This window comes from Lissotriton helveticus, chromosome 7 (genome assembly GCF_964261635.1).
Source record: "Lissotriton helveticus chromosome 7, aLisHel1.1, whole genome shotgun sequence".
NCBI lineage: Eukaryota > Metazoa > Chordata > Amphibia > Caudata > Salamandridae > Lissotriton > Lissotriton helveticus.
Genome location: NC_136068.1, coordinates 1,652,549,559 through 1,652,567,978, shown reverse-complemented (window position 1 = coordinate 1,652,567,978; position 18,420 = coordinate 1,652,549,559). Strand labels below are relative to the sequence as shown.

Below are 18,420 nucleotides of genomic sequence, written 5' to 3'. Positions count from 1 at the left end.
GAACGGCGATAACAACAACAGCGCTTGAACAGCGCTTGAGTGCTTGAGCCGCGGGAGACTGGGATAAAGAGAGGCCGAGCCTTGGCCACCTTGATAGATATAGCGAGTTGGCCCCTCCCACCTGAGGGCCCTCCCCTAGCCTGTGAATGGTGAATGCGGGGTGCCCTATCAGTGTCGGCTGGAGTTGCTGCCGGGTGGGACTAAAGCGCTGTCCCGCCCATGTTCCCATGCGGGTCACACGGTCAGCGGGCACAACCTCCATTGACTATCATAAAACACAATGCACAAATTCAAGCTCAGCTGCATTCCATAGAGGGCAATATACCTGAAAATCCCCTATTCTTCGCACCTCTTTTGCTTATCTCTTGGATTAAAACGTCTTATGCTCCTTCTGAAGGTCGACAATAGCCTGAGACTCTCCTCCACTCAAGATTAGAGCCCACCCTTGCACTTCTGAACCAGGACACAGCTAAAGAGACATCTATACTGTCTACTCTTGGGCTGATCCGTAGACTCCTTCAACCCACTTTTATGATCCTCTTGTGTGTTCCTTTTCTGTACTACCTTTCCTTTATGTTTTCTATGACATGTGACTTGCTATCCATGCATTGCTACACACACCTCCTCAGGGGTGGTATTTGCTATACAAATGCAATTTCAATAAAAATTCAATTAAACACATAATAAAGTAACTCTCATTCCTGTTATTGTATTGTCATCCTGCTGCGAGTAATGGTTCTCTCTCATTGGTAAAGTGCCTAAATAAAATAATTAATGAGGAAATCCAGTCAGAAACATGCAGAAGACAAGAATTATAGGATAGCACAATTAATGCACAGAAAGATTTATTTTAAATAATAAATATTCTTACAGGGATGGATCATCACGCACCATGAAAGCAATCAGTATAAAGTTGCAGATGTATACATTGCACAGGACATAAAGGACCCACAATTTTAAATACAGAGATGATTCAAACACAGACGTTTTCTCCATCAAAGTGAACACACAAACATTCCTTCATCGAAATGGACATCTATAAATAGGCAAATATTGCTACCTGTGATGAAAAGTGTGTAAATTCATGTGTGCAATCAAGTAGTATAGGCACATCAATGTATGCAAGACCGTTCACAATGCTTTTTACTGTGTCATTTGTAAAGGGTTCACACAGGAGCAGAAGCATGTCTCAAGCATGTCTTGAAGGGAAAAATTTTCCTCAAATTTGATATACTTTTTCTTCTAAATACATATCTTTCAGCTTTTGGAAAATATGTACATTTTTAAGATATTTTCTACCTCTGCTCTCAACGGTGTAGAGTGTGGCTCGACTTAATTTAATGTATATGTAGTGGAACAGAAATGTACACCTTTTACATTACACATTGATTTATTTCAATGAGATGTAGAGTCATGTTTGGCAGAATACCCAGTGACCCAACCTGAAACTGACTCAGAGGTCTTTTGACCAATAGTACTAATTTTTCAACAGTCATAAAATGTATTTAACAGAGCAGATCACATCACCATTAGTTTATTGGCGTCTGAATCTATGACAGGCAATACTGCTCTCTGACTAGTGCGATTGAGCTGAATAGTATAATTCATACAACATCTCTCCCCATGAAGGTACGAATGAGCGATAAATGTAACCAATACAATAACATTATAAGGCAGCCACATACAATCAGGTGATCAAACAATTCACAAAAGTGTGACAATGCTGCCTATATCCAATCAAAGCAAGTTATCATTATTATTTATTTAGAAACCCTCCACCTAAATATCAAAGAACATCTTAGACAGGAGCCTGGTTATCTGCAATCAAAAGCTTTGCTTTAGCACCAACCACCCGTTTAAAAAACGGAGAGTTCAGAAATTAGCAGTTTTCCAGGGTTTTAAAGAAAAGTGATGATGAGGTAGCCAAGGAAAAGGGAAAGCCTGTTTAGAAATTCAGCTACGAAATTAGATTAACTGTGGTGAAAGTCAGAGACAACCGTCTAAATTTGTAAAGAGCAAAGTTCATCACACTTGTCATGGTCAGCAAACTATAAATTGGTGATTTATTGTGAGCAACATGAAAGAAGGGCAGTGAGTTGTCATGGACAGTGTTTTATCTTATAATCAGTTTTTAAAATATGATTCAGTAACCAAGTAGGTTAATCTATGGCAGCTCTTTTTAGTGCATATTGAGAACCTAGGACTGGCAATGCCACCAAGGATAGATGATGAGGGGTAAAAGATTTAAGGTGTTGAGGTCTATCAAACAATCTGCTTTCAAAACCATTTATATAGAGATTGCAAGCATCAAATTCATTGCCCTATTGTACAAATTCTGAATTCAACACATAGATATCCATCTGAGAACAGTTGTAGGGTTTACTGTCTTCAAAACAGCCTGTAATCTGCAAGATGGTGAAAATAAGTGTTTCAATCCTTTGTTTGATGCAAGACAGCTGCTTGAGACTTTTGTCTGACTCCTGCTTCTTTTTACAAAGCAGAGATGCATCTACCAGTTGCTGGATCTTAAAATGGCTTTCCTTTTTCTGGAGTTGTATTGAAACATGCTTTTCAGAAGAGGTGGGATTGATGGCTTTGGAACCCAATTCTTCTTTGTCAGTGAGTTTACTTTGTTCCTCGGGATCTTCAGCTCATGACAAGTACCAGCCAGCAGAGCAGCAGCAGCAGTGGTAGACAAGCGGCAGCAGGAGGGTGGGAGTTATTCACCTGGGATTGAAGCATCAGTATTTCATATAGTTCCTCATCATTGCTGCTGCTATTGTTGTTGTTGCTGATAGAGGACGATCCTACATAAGCTGAACAGAAACAAAACTTAGTTTGCAAAGCTCAGGCTATACATTTATAAATCAAGTATACTATATGACCCTTCAATCCTTACGAGGATATAGCAGGCACAGCTCAGGATATTTGTACTGTCATAAACGTAGAATGCTATCTACTAGCTTCATCCCTCTAATAGAAGACAAAAGTTCCCCTCTCATCTAGATGCATTTATTCTTCTGTACCAAACACTCAAGGGAAAAAATAAACTAGCCTGCATCACCTTTTGTCAATTCTCCTACAATTCCTTAGCTCAAAGACTTGAGAAAACCAGAACAAATGTGAGTGTTGCATGCATTATTTTATCTAAAGGGAAGCACCTTCCCCAATGTCTTCTGTGCTTGACCAATGTCTCCCGGACTTGAGGTAGGTTTAGTTTAAGGTGAGTATGTGTACAATGGATAAAAGAAGCTAGTAGTTCAAAGCATTTAGTAGCAAGGCAAGTTTCTGAACTTAGTACCACAGCCCAATTACAGAGTACAGTTGTTTCGGTAAGGAGTCAAAATGACATTAGTCCAAGAGCTGCTGATTTCAACCATATTCTTATTTCAACCATATCTAACTAATGGTAGAGGAACTATTTAAAGTTTACAGATTCTAAGTCTCCATATTTCTGAAGTAGGAGTACAGTTTGGGTGCTATAATTGCTTACAAACCACAATCATATAGACAGAGGCCAAAAATTGAAAATACCTACACCCACCCATCAATGCTCATTTAGTCTTCTGTCCAATATACTCAAGGGACACTAGCTTGCGTCACCTACCACCAATTCTCCTACCATCCCACAGCTCACAGACTTCAGAAAACCACAACAAATGTGAGTGGTGCATTTATAACATTTTCAGAAGGGAAGCACTTTATCCAATGTTTTCTGTGCTTAATCAGGTATTCTGGACTTGAAATACGTTAAGTGTAAAGAGGTGAGTATGTGCACAGTGAAAGAAGAAGCTAGTTGTGGAAAGGGTAGAGGCAACAAGGCATTTTTCTGTACTTCTTTACACAGTTCAACTACAGAATACAGTTGTTTCAATAAGGAGTCAAAATGGCATTAGTCAGGGTGATGATGATTTATTAATTTCCTTGCTTCACCCATCTTGCAGCAATCACACCAATGGTAGTGTAACTCTTCAAAGTTCACAGATTCTAAGTCTCCACATTTTGCAGCAGGAGTTGAGTTTGGGTACTATCATTGCATAAAAGCCACATCAACATAGATAGAGGCCAAAAAATTGAATACCTACACTGGAATTGCATATTGTCTTCTCTTTTGGAAGCCCTACATGTTTACTGACAGAAATGAAATGGTTATTGGTCTATACCAACATGCATGTGACTGTATCCCCCTGTCACTGAGCAATTCCATTTGATGGCTCAGAAAAATTAAAGCTTGCCCGAAAAATGGTGACACACAGATCAAACATTTAGGCCCCAACATTGACTTCCATCCTTCTGCAGCAAGTTATTCAAGCACAATTCAGCCTAGGAACAATAGCTCTTGTCATTTGCAGCACAGTAAAATCCACTAAATGAAAAAGAATGTATTGGTCATTGATCCGGTAGCCATGAGGTCTCATGTACAGGCATTTTTAACACAACATTGCCCATAGTAAAGCAAGTAGTCTTGCGGTAGTGAGGGATTACGAGGCAAGCAACCTCACTAGATACTGTCACACTTTTCAAGTGTTACAGTTCAAAATCTGAAGTTATCACTAACATTGTATACTAAACAATTAAAGGTTCTCTCATATTGTGTGTCAAATCAGAGGTAAGTATATTTTGATTAGAAAGAAGTTATGAGCACTGGCATACTTTTAAACGAATCTGTTTGTCCTTTCCTAGTTGAAGTTATTGTAAGTCGCCATAATCAGTGTTGAAGGTCCACCAAGGCACATATAGAACAGCATTGCAAACTAACTGTACTTGACTTAGTCCACTGTAGAGGTGGTTGTATTATTGAGTTTGGAGATTACATTTTACCACTGACACTATAGAATGTTAAAAGACTTCCAAAAACTCTCTCCTAGGTTGATCGATACTCATGGACGAATACTCTTTCACTACTCAATTTAATGCCATATCTGAGCTTTGCCCTGTTTTTATTGGACAGCTTCCTGATGTTGATCTTGGTGGACAGCACAATCAGTAAACTGCCTGCTTCTCTTCTACCTCAGCAGCCATCTCCACAAATACTGAAACTTTAGGCTTGCATGATAACCCTTCCAAGGTTAGCTACCCTCCACAGTTCACCTCACATTTCAGACTGTTGCCATAGGTTTTTTGCATCCCAAATCTACAAATGGCTACACCATTCCATTATCTATGTAGTCTATGAATTTGCACAATGTGTAACTCAAATCTACAACATTTCTTAACATGTTTGGAGGGTAAATATTTATAGGAATCTCATGGTAAGTGTATTTGAAGCTTAACTTCCTTACCTTCTATCTAATGACTGTCTGATTAGAACATCTAGCATATAGGTCTCATTGCATGCCTGCTTAGCTTGCATAGGAGAGTTCTCTGTGGAAAAATTGTAGTAGGAGAGGTCTATAGGCATCATTATCTAAAAATCTAAATCTATATTCACAAAGTCTTTAATATATATATATATATATAACCTGTACACTGCAGGTTGAAACGTTTTGCGGGGACTTGAGGGGTTCTGAAGTTTTTATCGACTGGATGAAGCTCGCCCAGTTCTGCATATGGCCTTAAACACAAGGATTCCGCCTTGGTTTCCCCATGTACCACCAGCCCAGGTATGGAGCATTTTGGGAGTTGCAGTGTTATTAGCCCTGCATTGCAATCAACGATCACATGGTTGGGGGAGGCGTGCACCTAGCATTTTAAGAGTGCAGCAGAGACTGACAACAGCTGGGTGTTACGGACTTTCAGTTGGGCAGTGGCGTCTGAGGAAGGCTCACGCCGAAATGCATCACGCCTTACCTGCTTACTAATAAAGAACCTCGCATCTAATCCCCGCTTGTGGCTCCTTCCTTCGGCATCGGTGGAGGTTGTTTTGTGATATTTTCGTGTTGGCCAGAAACACGATAAGGAGCCCACGTTTCATCAAGCTGGCTGCCTGTCATCTGGTTCCTGCGCAAGCAGTTTTGTTTCCAGCCAAGGTATTGGCAGGGGGCAGCCCACCTCCAGCAAGCAGGAAAGCAAGGGATGCTGCTGGATGGCAGTCTGTGACTTCATGGATGAGGTTGGTGCACTGTTACATGCCCAAGACCCGGCGGACCTGTACACTGCAGGTTGAAACATTTTGCGCGGACTTGAGGGGTTCTGAAGTTTTTATCGACTGGATGAAGCTCGCCCAGTTCTACATATGGCCTTAAACACAAGGATTCCACCTTTGTTTCCCCACGTGCCACCAGCCCAGGTATGGAGCATTCTCGGAGTTGCAGTGTTATTAGCCCTGCATTGCAATCAACGATCACATGGTTGGGGTAGGCTTGCACTCAGCAATTTAAGAGTGCAGTAGAGACTGACAACAGCTGGGTGTTACGGACTTTCAGTTGGGCAGTGGCGTCTGAGGAAGGCTCACGCCGAAATGCATCACGCCTTACCTGCTTACTAATAAAGAAACTCGCATCTAATCCCCGCTTGTGGCTCCTTCCTTCGGCATCGGTGGAGGTTGTTTTGTGATATATATATTTTTTAGTATAGCCTGCTATTTTCAAGTCGTCGGTTACGCAAGTTTCTGGCCAACTCTCACATTTATGACACACCCATACAAGTTATCTTATAACTAACATGAGATGTGAAAAAGAAAAGTGGTCAGGTGTACTCTAACACAACAGGACGGAGTCAGAGGTTTTTTAGACGCCCTCCTTACCATGTGTATCTGACATTGGTTCTGTTCCATAGACAAAGGGCCCAGTTGATATGAGTGATCCTTCCACCACTGGACTTGCCTGCGCTGCTCGGGCAGACCTTGATGAGCACAGCTGAAGGAATAAAAGAGAAAACCACTTAAATGACCCTTTATCCAAGACATGGTAATAAAAACTGTGCTTTCTCATGAGTTACAATTCTCAAAAACATACATCTCACTTTTATGCACTGATAAATCCAAGATAATTGAAATATCATCAATTAAAATATCACCTCCAACTAGATAAAATGGAAAATGCAGCAACAGAAGTACCCTGTAATATGTATTGTATGTCAGTAAATGCACTCTTGTAAAGAATATTTGCTACAACACAGCATGCCAAGTCACTTTGTTAACATCTTTTATGGTGTAACATATGTCAATACTTGTAAACATTTCCTATGAGAACCTTTCAGAAATGGGTGACAGCAAGCATATGTCATCTTTTACTAATATATTGACACTCTATGGGGTGAGGTGCACTCTACAAATATACTTGTTTTTCATCTTTTTTTACTGCTCCTTACATTGAAAAATGAGGTGGAATCTTTAAAGCAATTGCGCTCAACTTCACATCATGTATCACTCCACATAACAGAAAACTGTACACCCTCATTACTGCACTACTGCTTGAGGCAGTGATAAACGGTTTATAAAGCGTTTGAAGAGGTACACACAATGTCACATTGTATTCTTTAGGGGCCAGATGTAGGTTGGTCGGTAACGGCCGAAAATCTGTATTTTCGGCCGTTACCGACCGGTAATCCTGAAATGGTATGTAGGGCCCTGAATTTTACAGAATCGGTAAATTTACCGATCGGTAAATTTACCGATTCTGTAAAATACCGATTCGGTATTTTTTACCGATTCGGTAAATATGAGATGTAGGTGGGACTCTTCTGAGTCCCACAAGCCGTACAGAATCGGTATTTTACCATCAAATCTATTTTATGGTAAAATACCGATTCCGGTGTGCATGCACATGTGTGCATGCACACCTGTGCCATATGACAGGCAGACCTGCCCTTAGGGCAGGTATGCCTGCCACATGGCACCCGAGCCTCTTTTGGGGGTGCCAGAGGGTGTCAAAGTGACACCCCCTGCACCCTTGTGTCAGTCGGTATTTACCGATTCGGTAAATACCGAATCGGTAATGCCCATTCATTCCTATGGGCTTCAAAGCCCATAGGAATGAATGGGCATTACCGGTCGGTATTTACCGAATCGGTAAATACAGATTTTTACCGATTCGGTATAAGGAACATCTGGATGCTCCTACATGTCCCCCCTTCTCATTTACCGATTCTTATTTACCGAATCGGTAAAATTCGGTAAATAAAAATCGGTAAATGAGTCCTACCTACATCGGGCCCTAGGTGTATTAAAAAAACAGGCAGTTGGGGTGAGCGATATGCACTGGACATCTCCCAGCCTGGATTCTGCTCCAACCGCAGCACTGAAACTGCACTCATCACTGCCACCGATCACATTAGACCACACCTTGACTGAAGAGAAACAGCAGCCCTGATCCTCCTTGATCTCTCAGCAGCTTTTGACATCGTATCCCACCCCACCCTGATCAAGAGACTCACCAACATTGGAAACCAAGGGATCGCCTCCTTCCTCACCGGGATAACCCAGAAAATTCTGCCTGCCTCCATATACTTGCAAACACAAAATCATTATCTGCTGTGTCCCTTAAGGTTCATCCCTCAGCTCCACTCTGTTCAACACCTACATGACCCCGTAACCCGGCATCATCAGAAACCATGTCGTCGGCCTAGGATATGATATCCTAGACCAACGACACCCAACTCATTCTCTCGCTATCAAGAGCCCTCCACCACAAGGGCCAACTTCCACAGGTGTATGACAAGCAACACAGATTGGATAAAAGACAACAGCCTGAAACTCAACACAGAAAAAACGGAAGTACTGATCTGTGGGAACAACACCTCCCCGTGGAACGACTCCTGCACCCACACCAGTGGACCATGCTTGCAACCTTGGCATCATCCTGGATAGCAAACTCACTATGAAAAATCTGAATAATGCAGTCTCCTCCACCAGCTTCCTCACTCTCAACATGCTCTGGAAGATCTTCAAATGGTTTCCACGCAACACCAGACGTGCCGTCAACCAAACCCTTATTACCAGCTGATTGGACTACAGCAGATGTCTCCAACTAGTCGATCGCGAGCTACCAGTAGCTCTCAGACACCTTTAAAGTAGCTTGCAGCCTTGAGTTCGTTTTTTAAATGAGCACAGGTTCACAATTTTCTTTTGAGATAAGGGAAGGCTGTGTTTACTTCACATTATTATCCTTAGGCTGCATATCGCAGGACCTGATAATGAGCAGTGCTCAGTCAGATTTATGGGCCAGGCTGTGTCACACAGGTGAAGAACTGAAGCACTGAAGTATTTAACTCTTAAATAAAAGTCCTTGTAGAATAACATTTGGAGTGTGATATCAAATTATGTTTCTGAATACTTTTGAATGGGAGAAATTTTAAATGAGGTTACCTTCATGATTTGGTTTTGATTTTAAGTTTCTCCTATTTCAAAGTGTCGCATTTACAAGCAGCAGGTTTTTTTCTCCCAGTGGGCAATAGAAAATGTGGCATATTTATAACTGAAAAATAGCCATTTTTTTCAAATTGGGGAGAATTGAAAAAGTGAAGAAAACTTTGTTTATGAAACATTAAGTATTAATGTCTTTCGCCACCTTCAATTTAGCCCAACATATCTTAATGTTCTATGAAACATGTTAATTCAAATCCCTCCCATTTAAACAAATGTATTTTACTGTTATAAATATGGAAACATATGTTGTAAATGTGACACTTGGAAATAGGAGAAAATGTAATCGATGAATTTTTATTGAATCCATGTATACAAAGTAAACTCTTCCATTTAATTTTCTTGATACAGTACCTTATTTATAAGTGAAAAATACAGCCAATATTTTAGGTTGGAGAAATTTAAAGTGCGGAAAAATGTTCCATATTCTGAAGATTTTTTTCAGAACATTTTTCTGCACTTTAAATTTCTCCCATTTGTGTTATACATGTACCATGGGCACATATGGCAAAAGGCATGTCCTGTGCCACAGTTACATATGGCACAGTCTCTCAGTCAGGCAGACACATATATCACTCTCAAAGGCACATATGTTCATACATCCTACAAGACCACACTCTCACTAAACACTGACAGCCCTGGTATAGTGCCCCTAGTCAGAGCATTTTGTTCAAACCATGGCATCTGGCTCTATGGACATTAGGCTTACAGTCAATTTTAGCTGGGCGTGGGGGGTCATGTAACAATGCACAAGTTGCCTAGCCTTCAGTAGCTCACGATTATTTTCACTTATCAGAAGTAGCTTTCACAACAGAAAGGGTTGGAGACCCTTGGAGTACATCACACAATCTACACAGGAATCAACACACACCTCCTAAATTGAATACAGACCATATGAAATGTTGTTGCCAAACTCATATTCAACCTCTCCAAGCGGAACCACGTCATCGCACTCCTCAGGAAGATCCACTGGGTCTCCATTCTGAAGAAATGCCACTTCAGGATACTGACCCAAACATACAAAGCCCTGCACAACAAAGGACCAGCATATAGCAATCACCACCAGAACTTCCACCGACCCTCCAGACACCTTGTCTCCACCCCCCCAACCTCACTTAGACTACTCTCATACGTCGACGCCACAGTGTAGGTCGTTTCTTCACCTACCTTGCGCCAAGTCCTGAAAAAACCTCAGTCTTTACCTCCCATCCTCAACCTTGCTACTGGAATTCAGGAAAGGACTTAAGACATAGCTGTTCAACTGAGCCTCCACAGCAAGGTCCCCAGCGCCTTGTGGGTGATTAGCCACATTTTACAAGTCATGATTAATCGCTTGATTGACATTCATCACGAAAATTGTTAACCAACATTTTTCTTTCTGCAGCAGACATTTTTCAAGGGTATCTTCTCATCTCAATTTCTGAACATGAGATTCATGACCGCTCAAAGGGAAATTGCTCTACCCCTATCATATTCTCAACTCGCACAAACCCATGTCAGTGGAATCATCGACTAGGACATATTCCAATGTGGAGTGACAATGAGGAAGAAGGTCAGAACTGTAGAATTTTCCTTCCAGTAGATAAAGAGATATGAATTGAAATGACAAGTTAATTTGGAAAGATTCCACTGGAAGACGAAACAGGTATGAGCTACACCCAGTTCCTTGATGAATAAAGTGTGTGAATGGAAAAGAACAAGAAGTTTAAAAGTGCTTCTGCAGCTATTTTCATACACAATTTATTAGACGTGTTGGTTTTCAAAGATGTCCATCCCCAAGTAGAAGCACGCTCTCTTCAAAGCCAATGCTGTTGTGAGTATTGTTTTTTTACAGTATTACGGATATCATCTCTCACTGATTATTTTAGGGGAGATCATACTGAAGTTATTGAAGTATACACCATTTAATCATACAATACTATGCTGTATTGTTGCCTTGCATAAATAATGGAACAGCCTGAAGGCCAATTCAACAGCAATGCATCACCAAACTAGAAGTGCGTATAAGTGGTGCAGTGCAAACAAGAAAACTTCCTGAAGGCTAGACTTCAGCAAGCATGTGTCTATAATGTAAACAACATGGCTTCACACACCACACTTGCACAAGTAGTACTGCAGTTCAGGAAAAAGCTGAAGACCCATCCTTTTAACGAATATCTCTCCTGAAATACATGGCTTACCCACTCTTTCAACCTCCACTACATCAATAGAGAAGAAGAAGTCTGTTTCTTGTCCAAAACATGTCCATAATAAGTTAGATGTGAACATTTTTAATACCAATACATACGCAAATATAGAAAGATAACTAAGACTGGCTCAAAGCCAATACTATTTTCTGTTACCGATATCCACATGATTAGCAGGTTAGGAGAAATTACATAAAAAGATAATGGAGAGACATGTCAGCTTGCCTTGGTATTACATGATATGCATGATCGGAAATAATGTATAGTGTGTGATACTGGACTGTAAAAACGTTCTAAACTAAATGATGTGTCATGTGCTTTTCATTACACATTGCACATATTACTTTGTTTGTAAACAACATTGTCGAGTACCTGTTAATGACTAATTAATTTTGGAGACTTCATTCAATCAGCTCGGTTATCAGCACCATCAGAATAACCTTGTCAAGTGCAAGAACCATCAAACGTCAATGACATACACACCAGATTCTAAAAACCCATAATAAAGAGCGTAATGCACTGCATAATTAACATGTGGCTGCAGTGAAAGATATCCAGAACCTTGATACGTGTCTAAATTATTTACATGTTTAAAGCTACATCTCCAAAATCTGGACTGCAAAGGATCTCAACTCCCACTTGAGTAGTTTCATTGAGTGAATACAAAAATGTAATCTAATAGTCTGGTAAATCGAACAGTGTGTACTGTGCAAATACCAGACCGATGTACACCATGGTTTTCTACCAGAATTTCCATCTTTTTGGGCCTGGCTCGAAAGTCTCTACCATGTGGTTAGAGAACTACTATTCAGACCCAGGTTTGATATGTGACCTCCCTGCACGGACAACAGGAGGCTAATTAAAAGGGTGAGAGAGGTTTCTTTATCTAACTACCAAACAAGTAAAAGGCATGTTTGTGTTCTCCCCACTGGCAAGTACTGCAGGAGTGAGACTGTCCAGGAGTGACAGACTAGTTTGCCTAGTGAGCAGTACAACCACATAATCTCCATTGATGAGTATGCATCATATTCATCCTAAAGTAAAATCAGGCAAAGAACAAAGGCAGTTAGCACAGTTTTGAACCACTGGAAAACAAAGTCCCTGGTGTATCAGCTTTACTCACCGTGGAGCACACAGATTTCCTGATGTTACAGAGGTTGACCTGGCAGTGAATGTAGATCATGTGTGAATCACTGATGAATTCGAACACATTGAAGGAGAATCTCTTAATGGTAGGGAGATCCTGCCCTTCCAGACTCACTGACCCATTGTTGCTGATCGGACACCTGATTCAAACAACAGAAAACATACACTTATGGTGAGATTGACAACAAAAACTGCACATAACCTAATTCTACACGACGAGGACTCGTGGCCCTACTATCTTTACCAGTTTAAAAGTTATCAGCTTCTTGCACAAAACGCCCTTGTACTAAATAATTTTCCTTCAGATGCATTACGTCCAACAATCAAAAGCAGAATCTGGATCCAGGGAGGAAGAATAATATCAAGCATTGCCACCTCGATGTCAAGTTTCATGTAGATGAAGGGGATAGTGTAACTGAAATGGGATGCCAATCACTCACTCTTCATCCAGTCTTGTCTCATCTCCGGTCTTTCTGCTGGACACTTACGTCAGTCCACAGCTAAATCTGTATGTATTATAGCAACTATTTCCAAACGACTTTACAATTCTACACCTAATGGAGGTTCCTCGACAAATAATAGTAAAGCCAGTGTTTGATGAAGTGTTCAAGCTAATAGCTTTAGCATATGACATTTTGTATATCTGACATCTTTTTCATTTTATTTAAAAAAAACTCTGCACACCTTCATTTACCCTTGTAAAATATATCGATAAAATTCTAGTAGGGAAGATATCCTAAAACACACACAGGTGCAGCAAACCTTTAGGGGGCTCACTCAAAGCCCCTTAAATCTATGCTTTGACATGCGTAAAGATATACAGTAAGATGTTTAGAGTTTTAAACATTTCATCCTTGTTGTATGGTAAAATAACTGAAAAAAGGTTAAAGATTTATTCTTAAATGTGTCCTTGCCTTCTCCTAGAATTAGTTTTAATGTGACATAGCAATAATTGCTTTAAAGTGCTTAAGAACCCTCCATTGCTTATATTTTAATAACGGTGTCCTTTTAGTCTTATCATGTAAATACATTAATGTTGACCAATATGGGTCCTATATTCGATTAAAGGTTCCAAAATCTGCAATGTCAGAAGCACGCAGGGATGTGTCATCCGTGTGGGGAAAGTAAGTATGATCAGCACTGGGACAATATCTGGCAATAGCCGCTTTCTCATTTGATTGATAAAGATGCTTCCCTGTTCCACACGTGGGTCACTGGCAGGAAGGTCTACCATTAGTAACATTCATGTACTTTGGATCTCCCTTTTACAAAACATCTATCTACGTGATTAGATTATTTGAATATTTCTCCAGAAAGAGGTCCATTTTGTACATGTGGCCTTACAATTAATGAACCTCTGACAGCAGTGCCCCCTTCTGTTATGTAGTTGTTGTGAAGGAGAGCTGTTGTTCAATTGCTGTCAAAATATTAAAATGATTAGGCACAATCTCTGTATGTGCTCTAAAGAGCACACATTGATATTTCATAGCTGCATACATCAGAATCCTTATGGCATATCTTGTTCAGATAATACGCATAACCATGACTCCATCTCAGTCAGAATAAAACAGAAAAAGAAACTTATTTTGGTTGAAAACAGTAAGTGAGCACAGACTATTGAGTTAGAGCGAGAGGGAGAAACAGAAAGAGAAAGATAGAGAAACGTGGGTGTGGAAGGAGAGAGTTTAACAGTGAAAGAAAGACAGTAAGATAAACAAACAGAGAGACAATAGGATCAAGAGAACGAGGGGGTAGAGATAGAATAGTTTCAAATAGACTAAAAGAACATCCCAACGAAAATAAATGTCAATATCCAACAAAGAAAGTATAAGTTTACATAATTTATTATCATTTTTATGTTATGGTATTTTGTTTGTATAGCGCTCGAATACCCTGGGGTGTCTTGGCGCTGCCTTGAGCAAAGGAACCAGATGAACATGTACAGATCAGAGCTAAAGCACAAAAAGCCATGTTTTCACTGCCTTTCTAAACGGCAAGAGGTTTTCAGAACATTTAAGGGTAGAGGGTTCCACAATTTGGCAGCACCCATGACAAAACTTTTGCCACCACAGGAAGATTTCCTAAATTTAGGGACAATCACGTTCTTTAAAGTTAGTGAATGAGGAGCTCCAGGGGGAATATACCAGCGAAATGTTTGAATAAAGTATTCAGGCGAAATGTTGTGTAATGTATGGAAGGTAATACACAGGGTTTTAAAAGCAATCCTTTTCTTTCTGGGAAGACAATGGAGTTTGTGTAGTGCCATGGAGGCTGAGTGATATTTGGGATGAAGAAGACTAGCCAAACTGCCGCATTTTTTAAAACTTGGAATTTGGCTAGAAGATTTTGATGCATATTAAGGTATACACCATTGCAGTAATCAAGGTTAGATAAAACCAGAGCTGTTACAACTGATTTTTGGAGAGAAGGAGGAAGGCGAGAAAGGATTTTGTTAATAATCTATTGCTAGACCAAACTCTTTCTTATCTGAAAACATACCCGTTTCTGATGAGATCCCATCGTGTGGTAGAGTCAGGGTCAATGGATGGAGTTGCCCAACAGGATCTTAACTGCAGCACCCACAGGGTGGTATCAACATCAGCCACCTCAATAGAAACGTAGACCCTTTCGTTGATGGTGAGGACCACAGGGCACACTGGGATGAGCTGGCTGAAGTTAGCGTCTTTATACAGGATGAGAGATGTTTCCAGGTGTCCTTGGCCATTTGGCAATGAGATGTTGATCACACTGTTAAAAACAGCAATATATCAATGAAGAGGGCAAGGCAATATTGGTAGGGAAAAATTAGGTGAGTACGAAAACCATGTCCACAACCAACAGACTACCGTCACACCAGTAGGACAAACACTTATTAAATGGGAGAAAAAATCGTTTGTGGCAGTTTTTGCATAACTATTGAAGTTTTAGACTCCGATATATCAGTGAACTATCAGGACTTGATCCACAAAGAATTCTCATGTCCAAGTTTTAAGGAGGAAAATAGAAAGAGACCTACACAATATAAAAGATGCTCGCCTGGGAAAGTGGCTGGTAGATATAATGGATACTGCGAAATGAGTGGCACCTTTTACAGAATATGTAGCAGGATGCATGTCCCAGAGGCAATATAATAGGCAGAGGCTGCCATGCATAACAGCAAAGAATTAGTGGCAAGCTATCCGTTGCCCCTTCTGAAGTGCTAGGCGTTTTGGCATCATAAATATTAGAAGAGTAAACATCAGATGCCTCATCTTCAATAAAGCTAAACAGATTCCCATGCGGTTGCCAAGTAATGGCATGATAGCATATTTGATAACTGGAAGCACCAGATAAACTACACTCAAACAGCACTTAATAACAGAGAAAGAAACACTTACCTTGGCACAACATGTATTGCCCAGAGGAAGGACAAGCTAATGTTGAGTGGATAGGCACAAGAGAAGTCAATGTGAATGTGTCTATCTTGAAGAATTATTGGACCTTGTTGTTGGATGTAGTGTCCTTCAACTGCATTGGAATAGACAGCATGAGTGTCATTGACCTGAAAGATAAAAATAAAAATTGGTTCATATTCCAAAAAGGTAATTCATATTCCTGCTAACAGTGAGGAAATACTATGAAATCACCGCGTTAGTCAGTGGGTGTCCCCAGTAACGACAACGGCCAGGGAACAGTTAAAGTAAGAAAGCTCAGTGTGTATGGCTGTGCATGAGTGTGTTTCACTGTGTGCAATTATGTGTACAGACCATTATAAGTGTGTGCCGCGGTGTGATGCAATTCTATAAAAGTATGGTTGCTGTAAATTATATATAATGTTGGAAATTAACGTGGCTAGTTACAAAAAGAATAGTTTAGTGTAGATTAGAAGAACCTAATACATTGGAAAGCATTTTCTGACACTACTAGGACAGCTTGCACATAAAACACATAATATTTACAATTGAGCTAGTCATTGTTGATCCTATTCTAATCTTTTGATTATCAACAGTTCCCTAGTAAATTGTCGCAAATTTACCCTGGCTGATTCACTTACCTTCAGTTGGCTTCCACAGCTCTTTGATATACTGCCAAAGGAGAAGAGGATTCGATCATCCACCAGTGTCCCAAGACAACTAGGATCCGCCAGGTGAAGAGTTTCAGCTGGGATCCCGTTGGCACTCAGCAATGATCTCGAGAAGGACAAGCAGCTCTTACTGCCTTCGCAGACGAGATTGAAATCTGAAAGTTACAAATGCAATAGCTAGTCAGTTTGGGCTGTTACATCATTAATATCTGTATTAGCAGAACTTGTCACCAGATTGGCATTTATTCCCTTAAAAAGTTTTCAGAGTAGTTTTGACTACTTGGGCAGAATGTCACATCAGAGGAATGTCACGTGGTTTGCATGAGGATCTGGTCATGTGTGAAGAGATCTTGCTGTAAATATTGCTGAAGACCACCGTGAATGGGTGTCACTGTGTATGTTTGCTATTGCTGTGACTGGGAGTCACTGTTGTGGTACCTCATTGTTTTAGCTGGGAGTTGTTGTGGTATTAAGTCATTCTTGTGGTTGGCTGTCATGATACGTCAATGTCATTGCTGTGACAGTGTGTCAATGGATGGTTGATATTCCATTTTTGTGGCTCGGTGTCACTGTGGCTCTTTGGCATTTTTGTGGCTAGTTTCACTGTGGCTGTTTGGTGTTGTTGTGACTGGGTGCTTCTGCAGCTATATGCCACTGATGTGAATGGGTGTCACTGTGGTGGGATAATATTGTTGTGGGCGGGTATCTCTGAAGCTACATGCTATTGATGTGGATTGAGTGTCTCTGTGGCTGTATGCCACTGCTGTTACTGGGTGTCACTGAGGTGGTATAATATTGTTGTGGAGGTGTGTCACTGTGGCTGTATGTCATTGTTGTGGAAGGGTGTCGCTGTGGATAGTTTGCCATTATTGTTGCTGGATATTGCTGTGGTGGCATGCCATTGCTGTAGATGGATGCAAATGTGGCTGCATGTCATTGTTGTGACTGGGTGTAGATTTTGCAGCCAAGTATTGGTTTAGCTGGGTGTCAGTGTGGCTCTATGCAAGTGCAGGGGCTGGGTGTAGCTGTGTCTATCACTTATTGTTTTGGCTGGGTGTCACAGTTGCTCTAGACATTGTTGTGACTGTGTGCCACTATGATTATGTGATGTTGTTGTGACTGTGTGTCACTATGAATATATGATATTGTTGAATCTGGGTGTGACTCTGCCTGTATGTTGTTTCAGTGGCTCAGTGACACTTCTGATGTAAGACACTGTTAAAAAGGGCATCACTATGGCTATACGTCATTTTTATATGATGCCCCTGACGTTTACCAGTTTCTGTGGATGGGGGTCACTGTTGTGGTACCTCATTGTTTTAGCTGGGAGTTGTTGTGGTATTAAGTCATTCTTGTGGTTGGCTGTCATGATACGTCAATGTCATTGCTGTGACAGTGTGTCAATGGATGGTTGATATTCCATTTTTGTGGCTCGGTGTCACTGTGGCTCTTTGGCATTTTTGTGGCTAGTTTCACTGTGGCTGTTTGGTGTTGTTGTGACTGGGTGCTTCTGCAGCTATATGCCACTGATGTGAATGGGTGTCACTGTGGTGGGATAATATTGTTGTGGGCGGGTTTCTCTGAAGCTACATGCTATTGATGTGGATTGAGTGTCTCTGTGGCTGTATGCCACTGCTGTTACTGGGTGTCACTGAGGTGGTATAATATTGTTGTGGAGGTGTGTCACTGTGGCTGTATGTCATTGTTGTGGAAGAGTGTCG

At 40.8% G+C, this 18,420-nt stretch overlaps 1 protein-coding gene across 1 annotated transcript in view; it reads right to left on the bottom strand.

Annotated features, from left to right (window-relative positions):
- Positions 1–828: 828 nt before the first annotated feature.
- The window catches only part of LOC144769611 (uncharacterized), a 248,238-nt gene continuing 230,646 nt past the window's right edge, over positions 829–18,420 (bottom strand). The window contains exons 85-90 of the mRNA XM_078653774.1: positions 16,670–16,854; positions 16,014–16,177; positions 15,136–15,384; positions 12,614–12,776; positions 6,686–6,797; positions 829–2,816 (exon numbers count right to left, since the gene is read on the bottom strand). Coding sequence (XP_078509900.1) covers positions 2,647–2,816; positions 6,686–6,797; positions 12,614–12,776; positions 15,136–15,384; positions 16,014–16,177; positions 16,670–16,854 — 1,043 coding nt within the window. The 3' untranslated portion in view covers positions 829–2,646. The remainder of the gene's footprint in view (positions 2,817–6,685; positions 6,798–12,613; positions 12,777–15,135; positions 15,385–16,013; positions 16,178–16,669; positions 16,855–18,420) is intronic.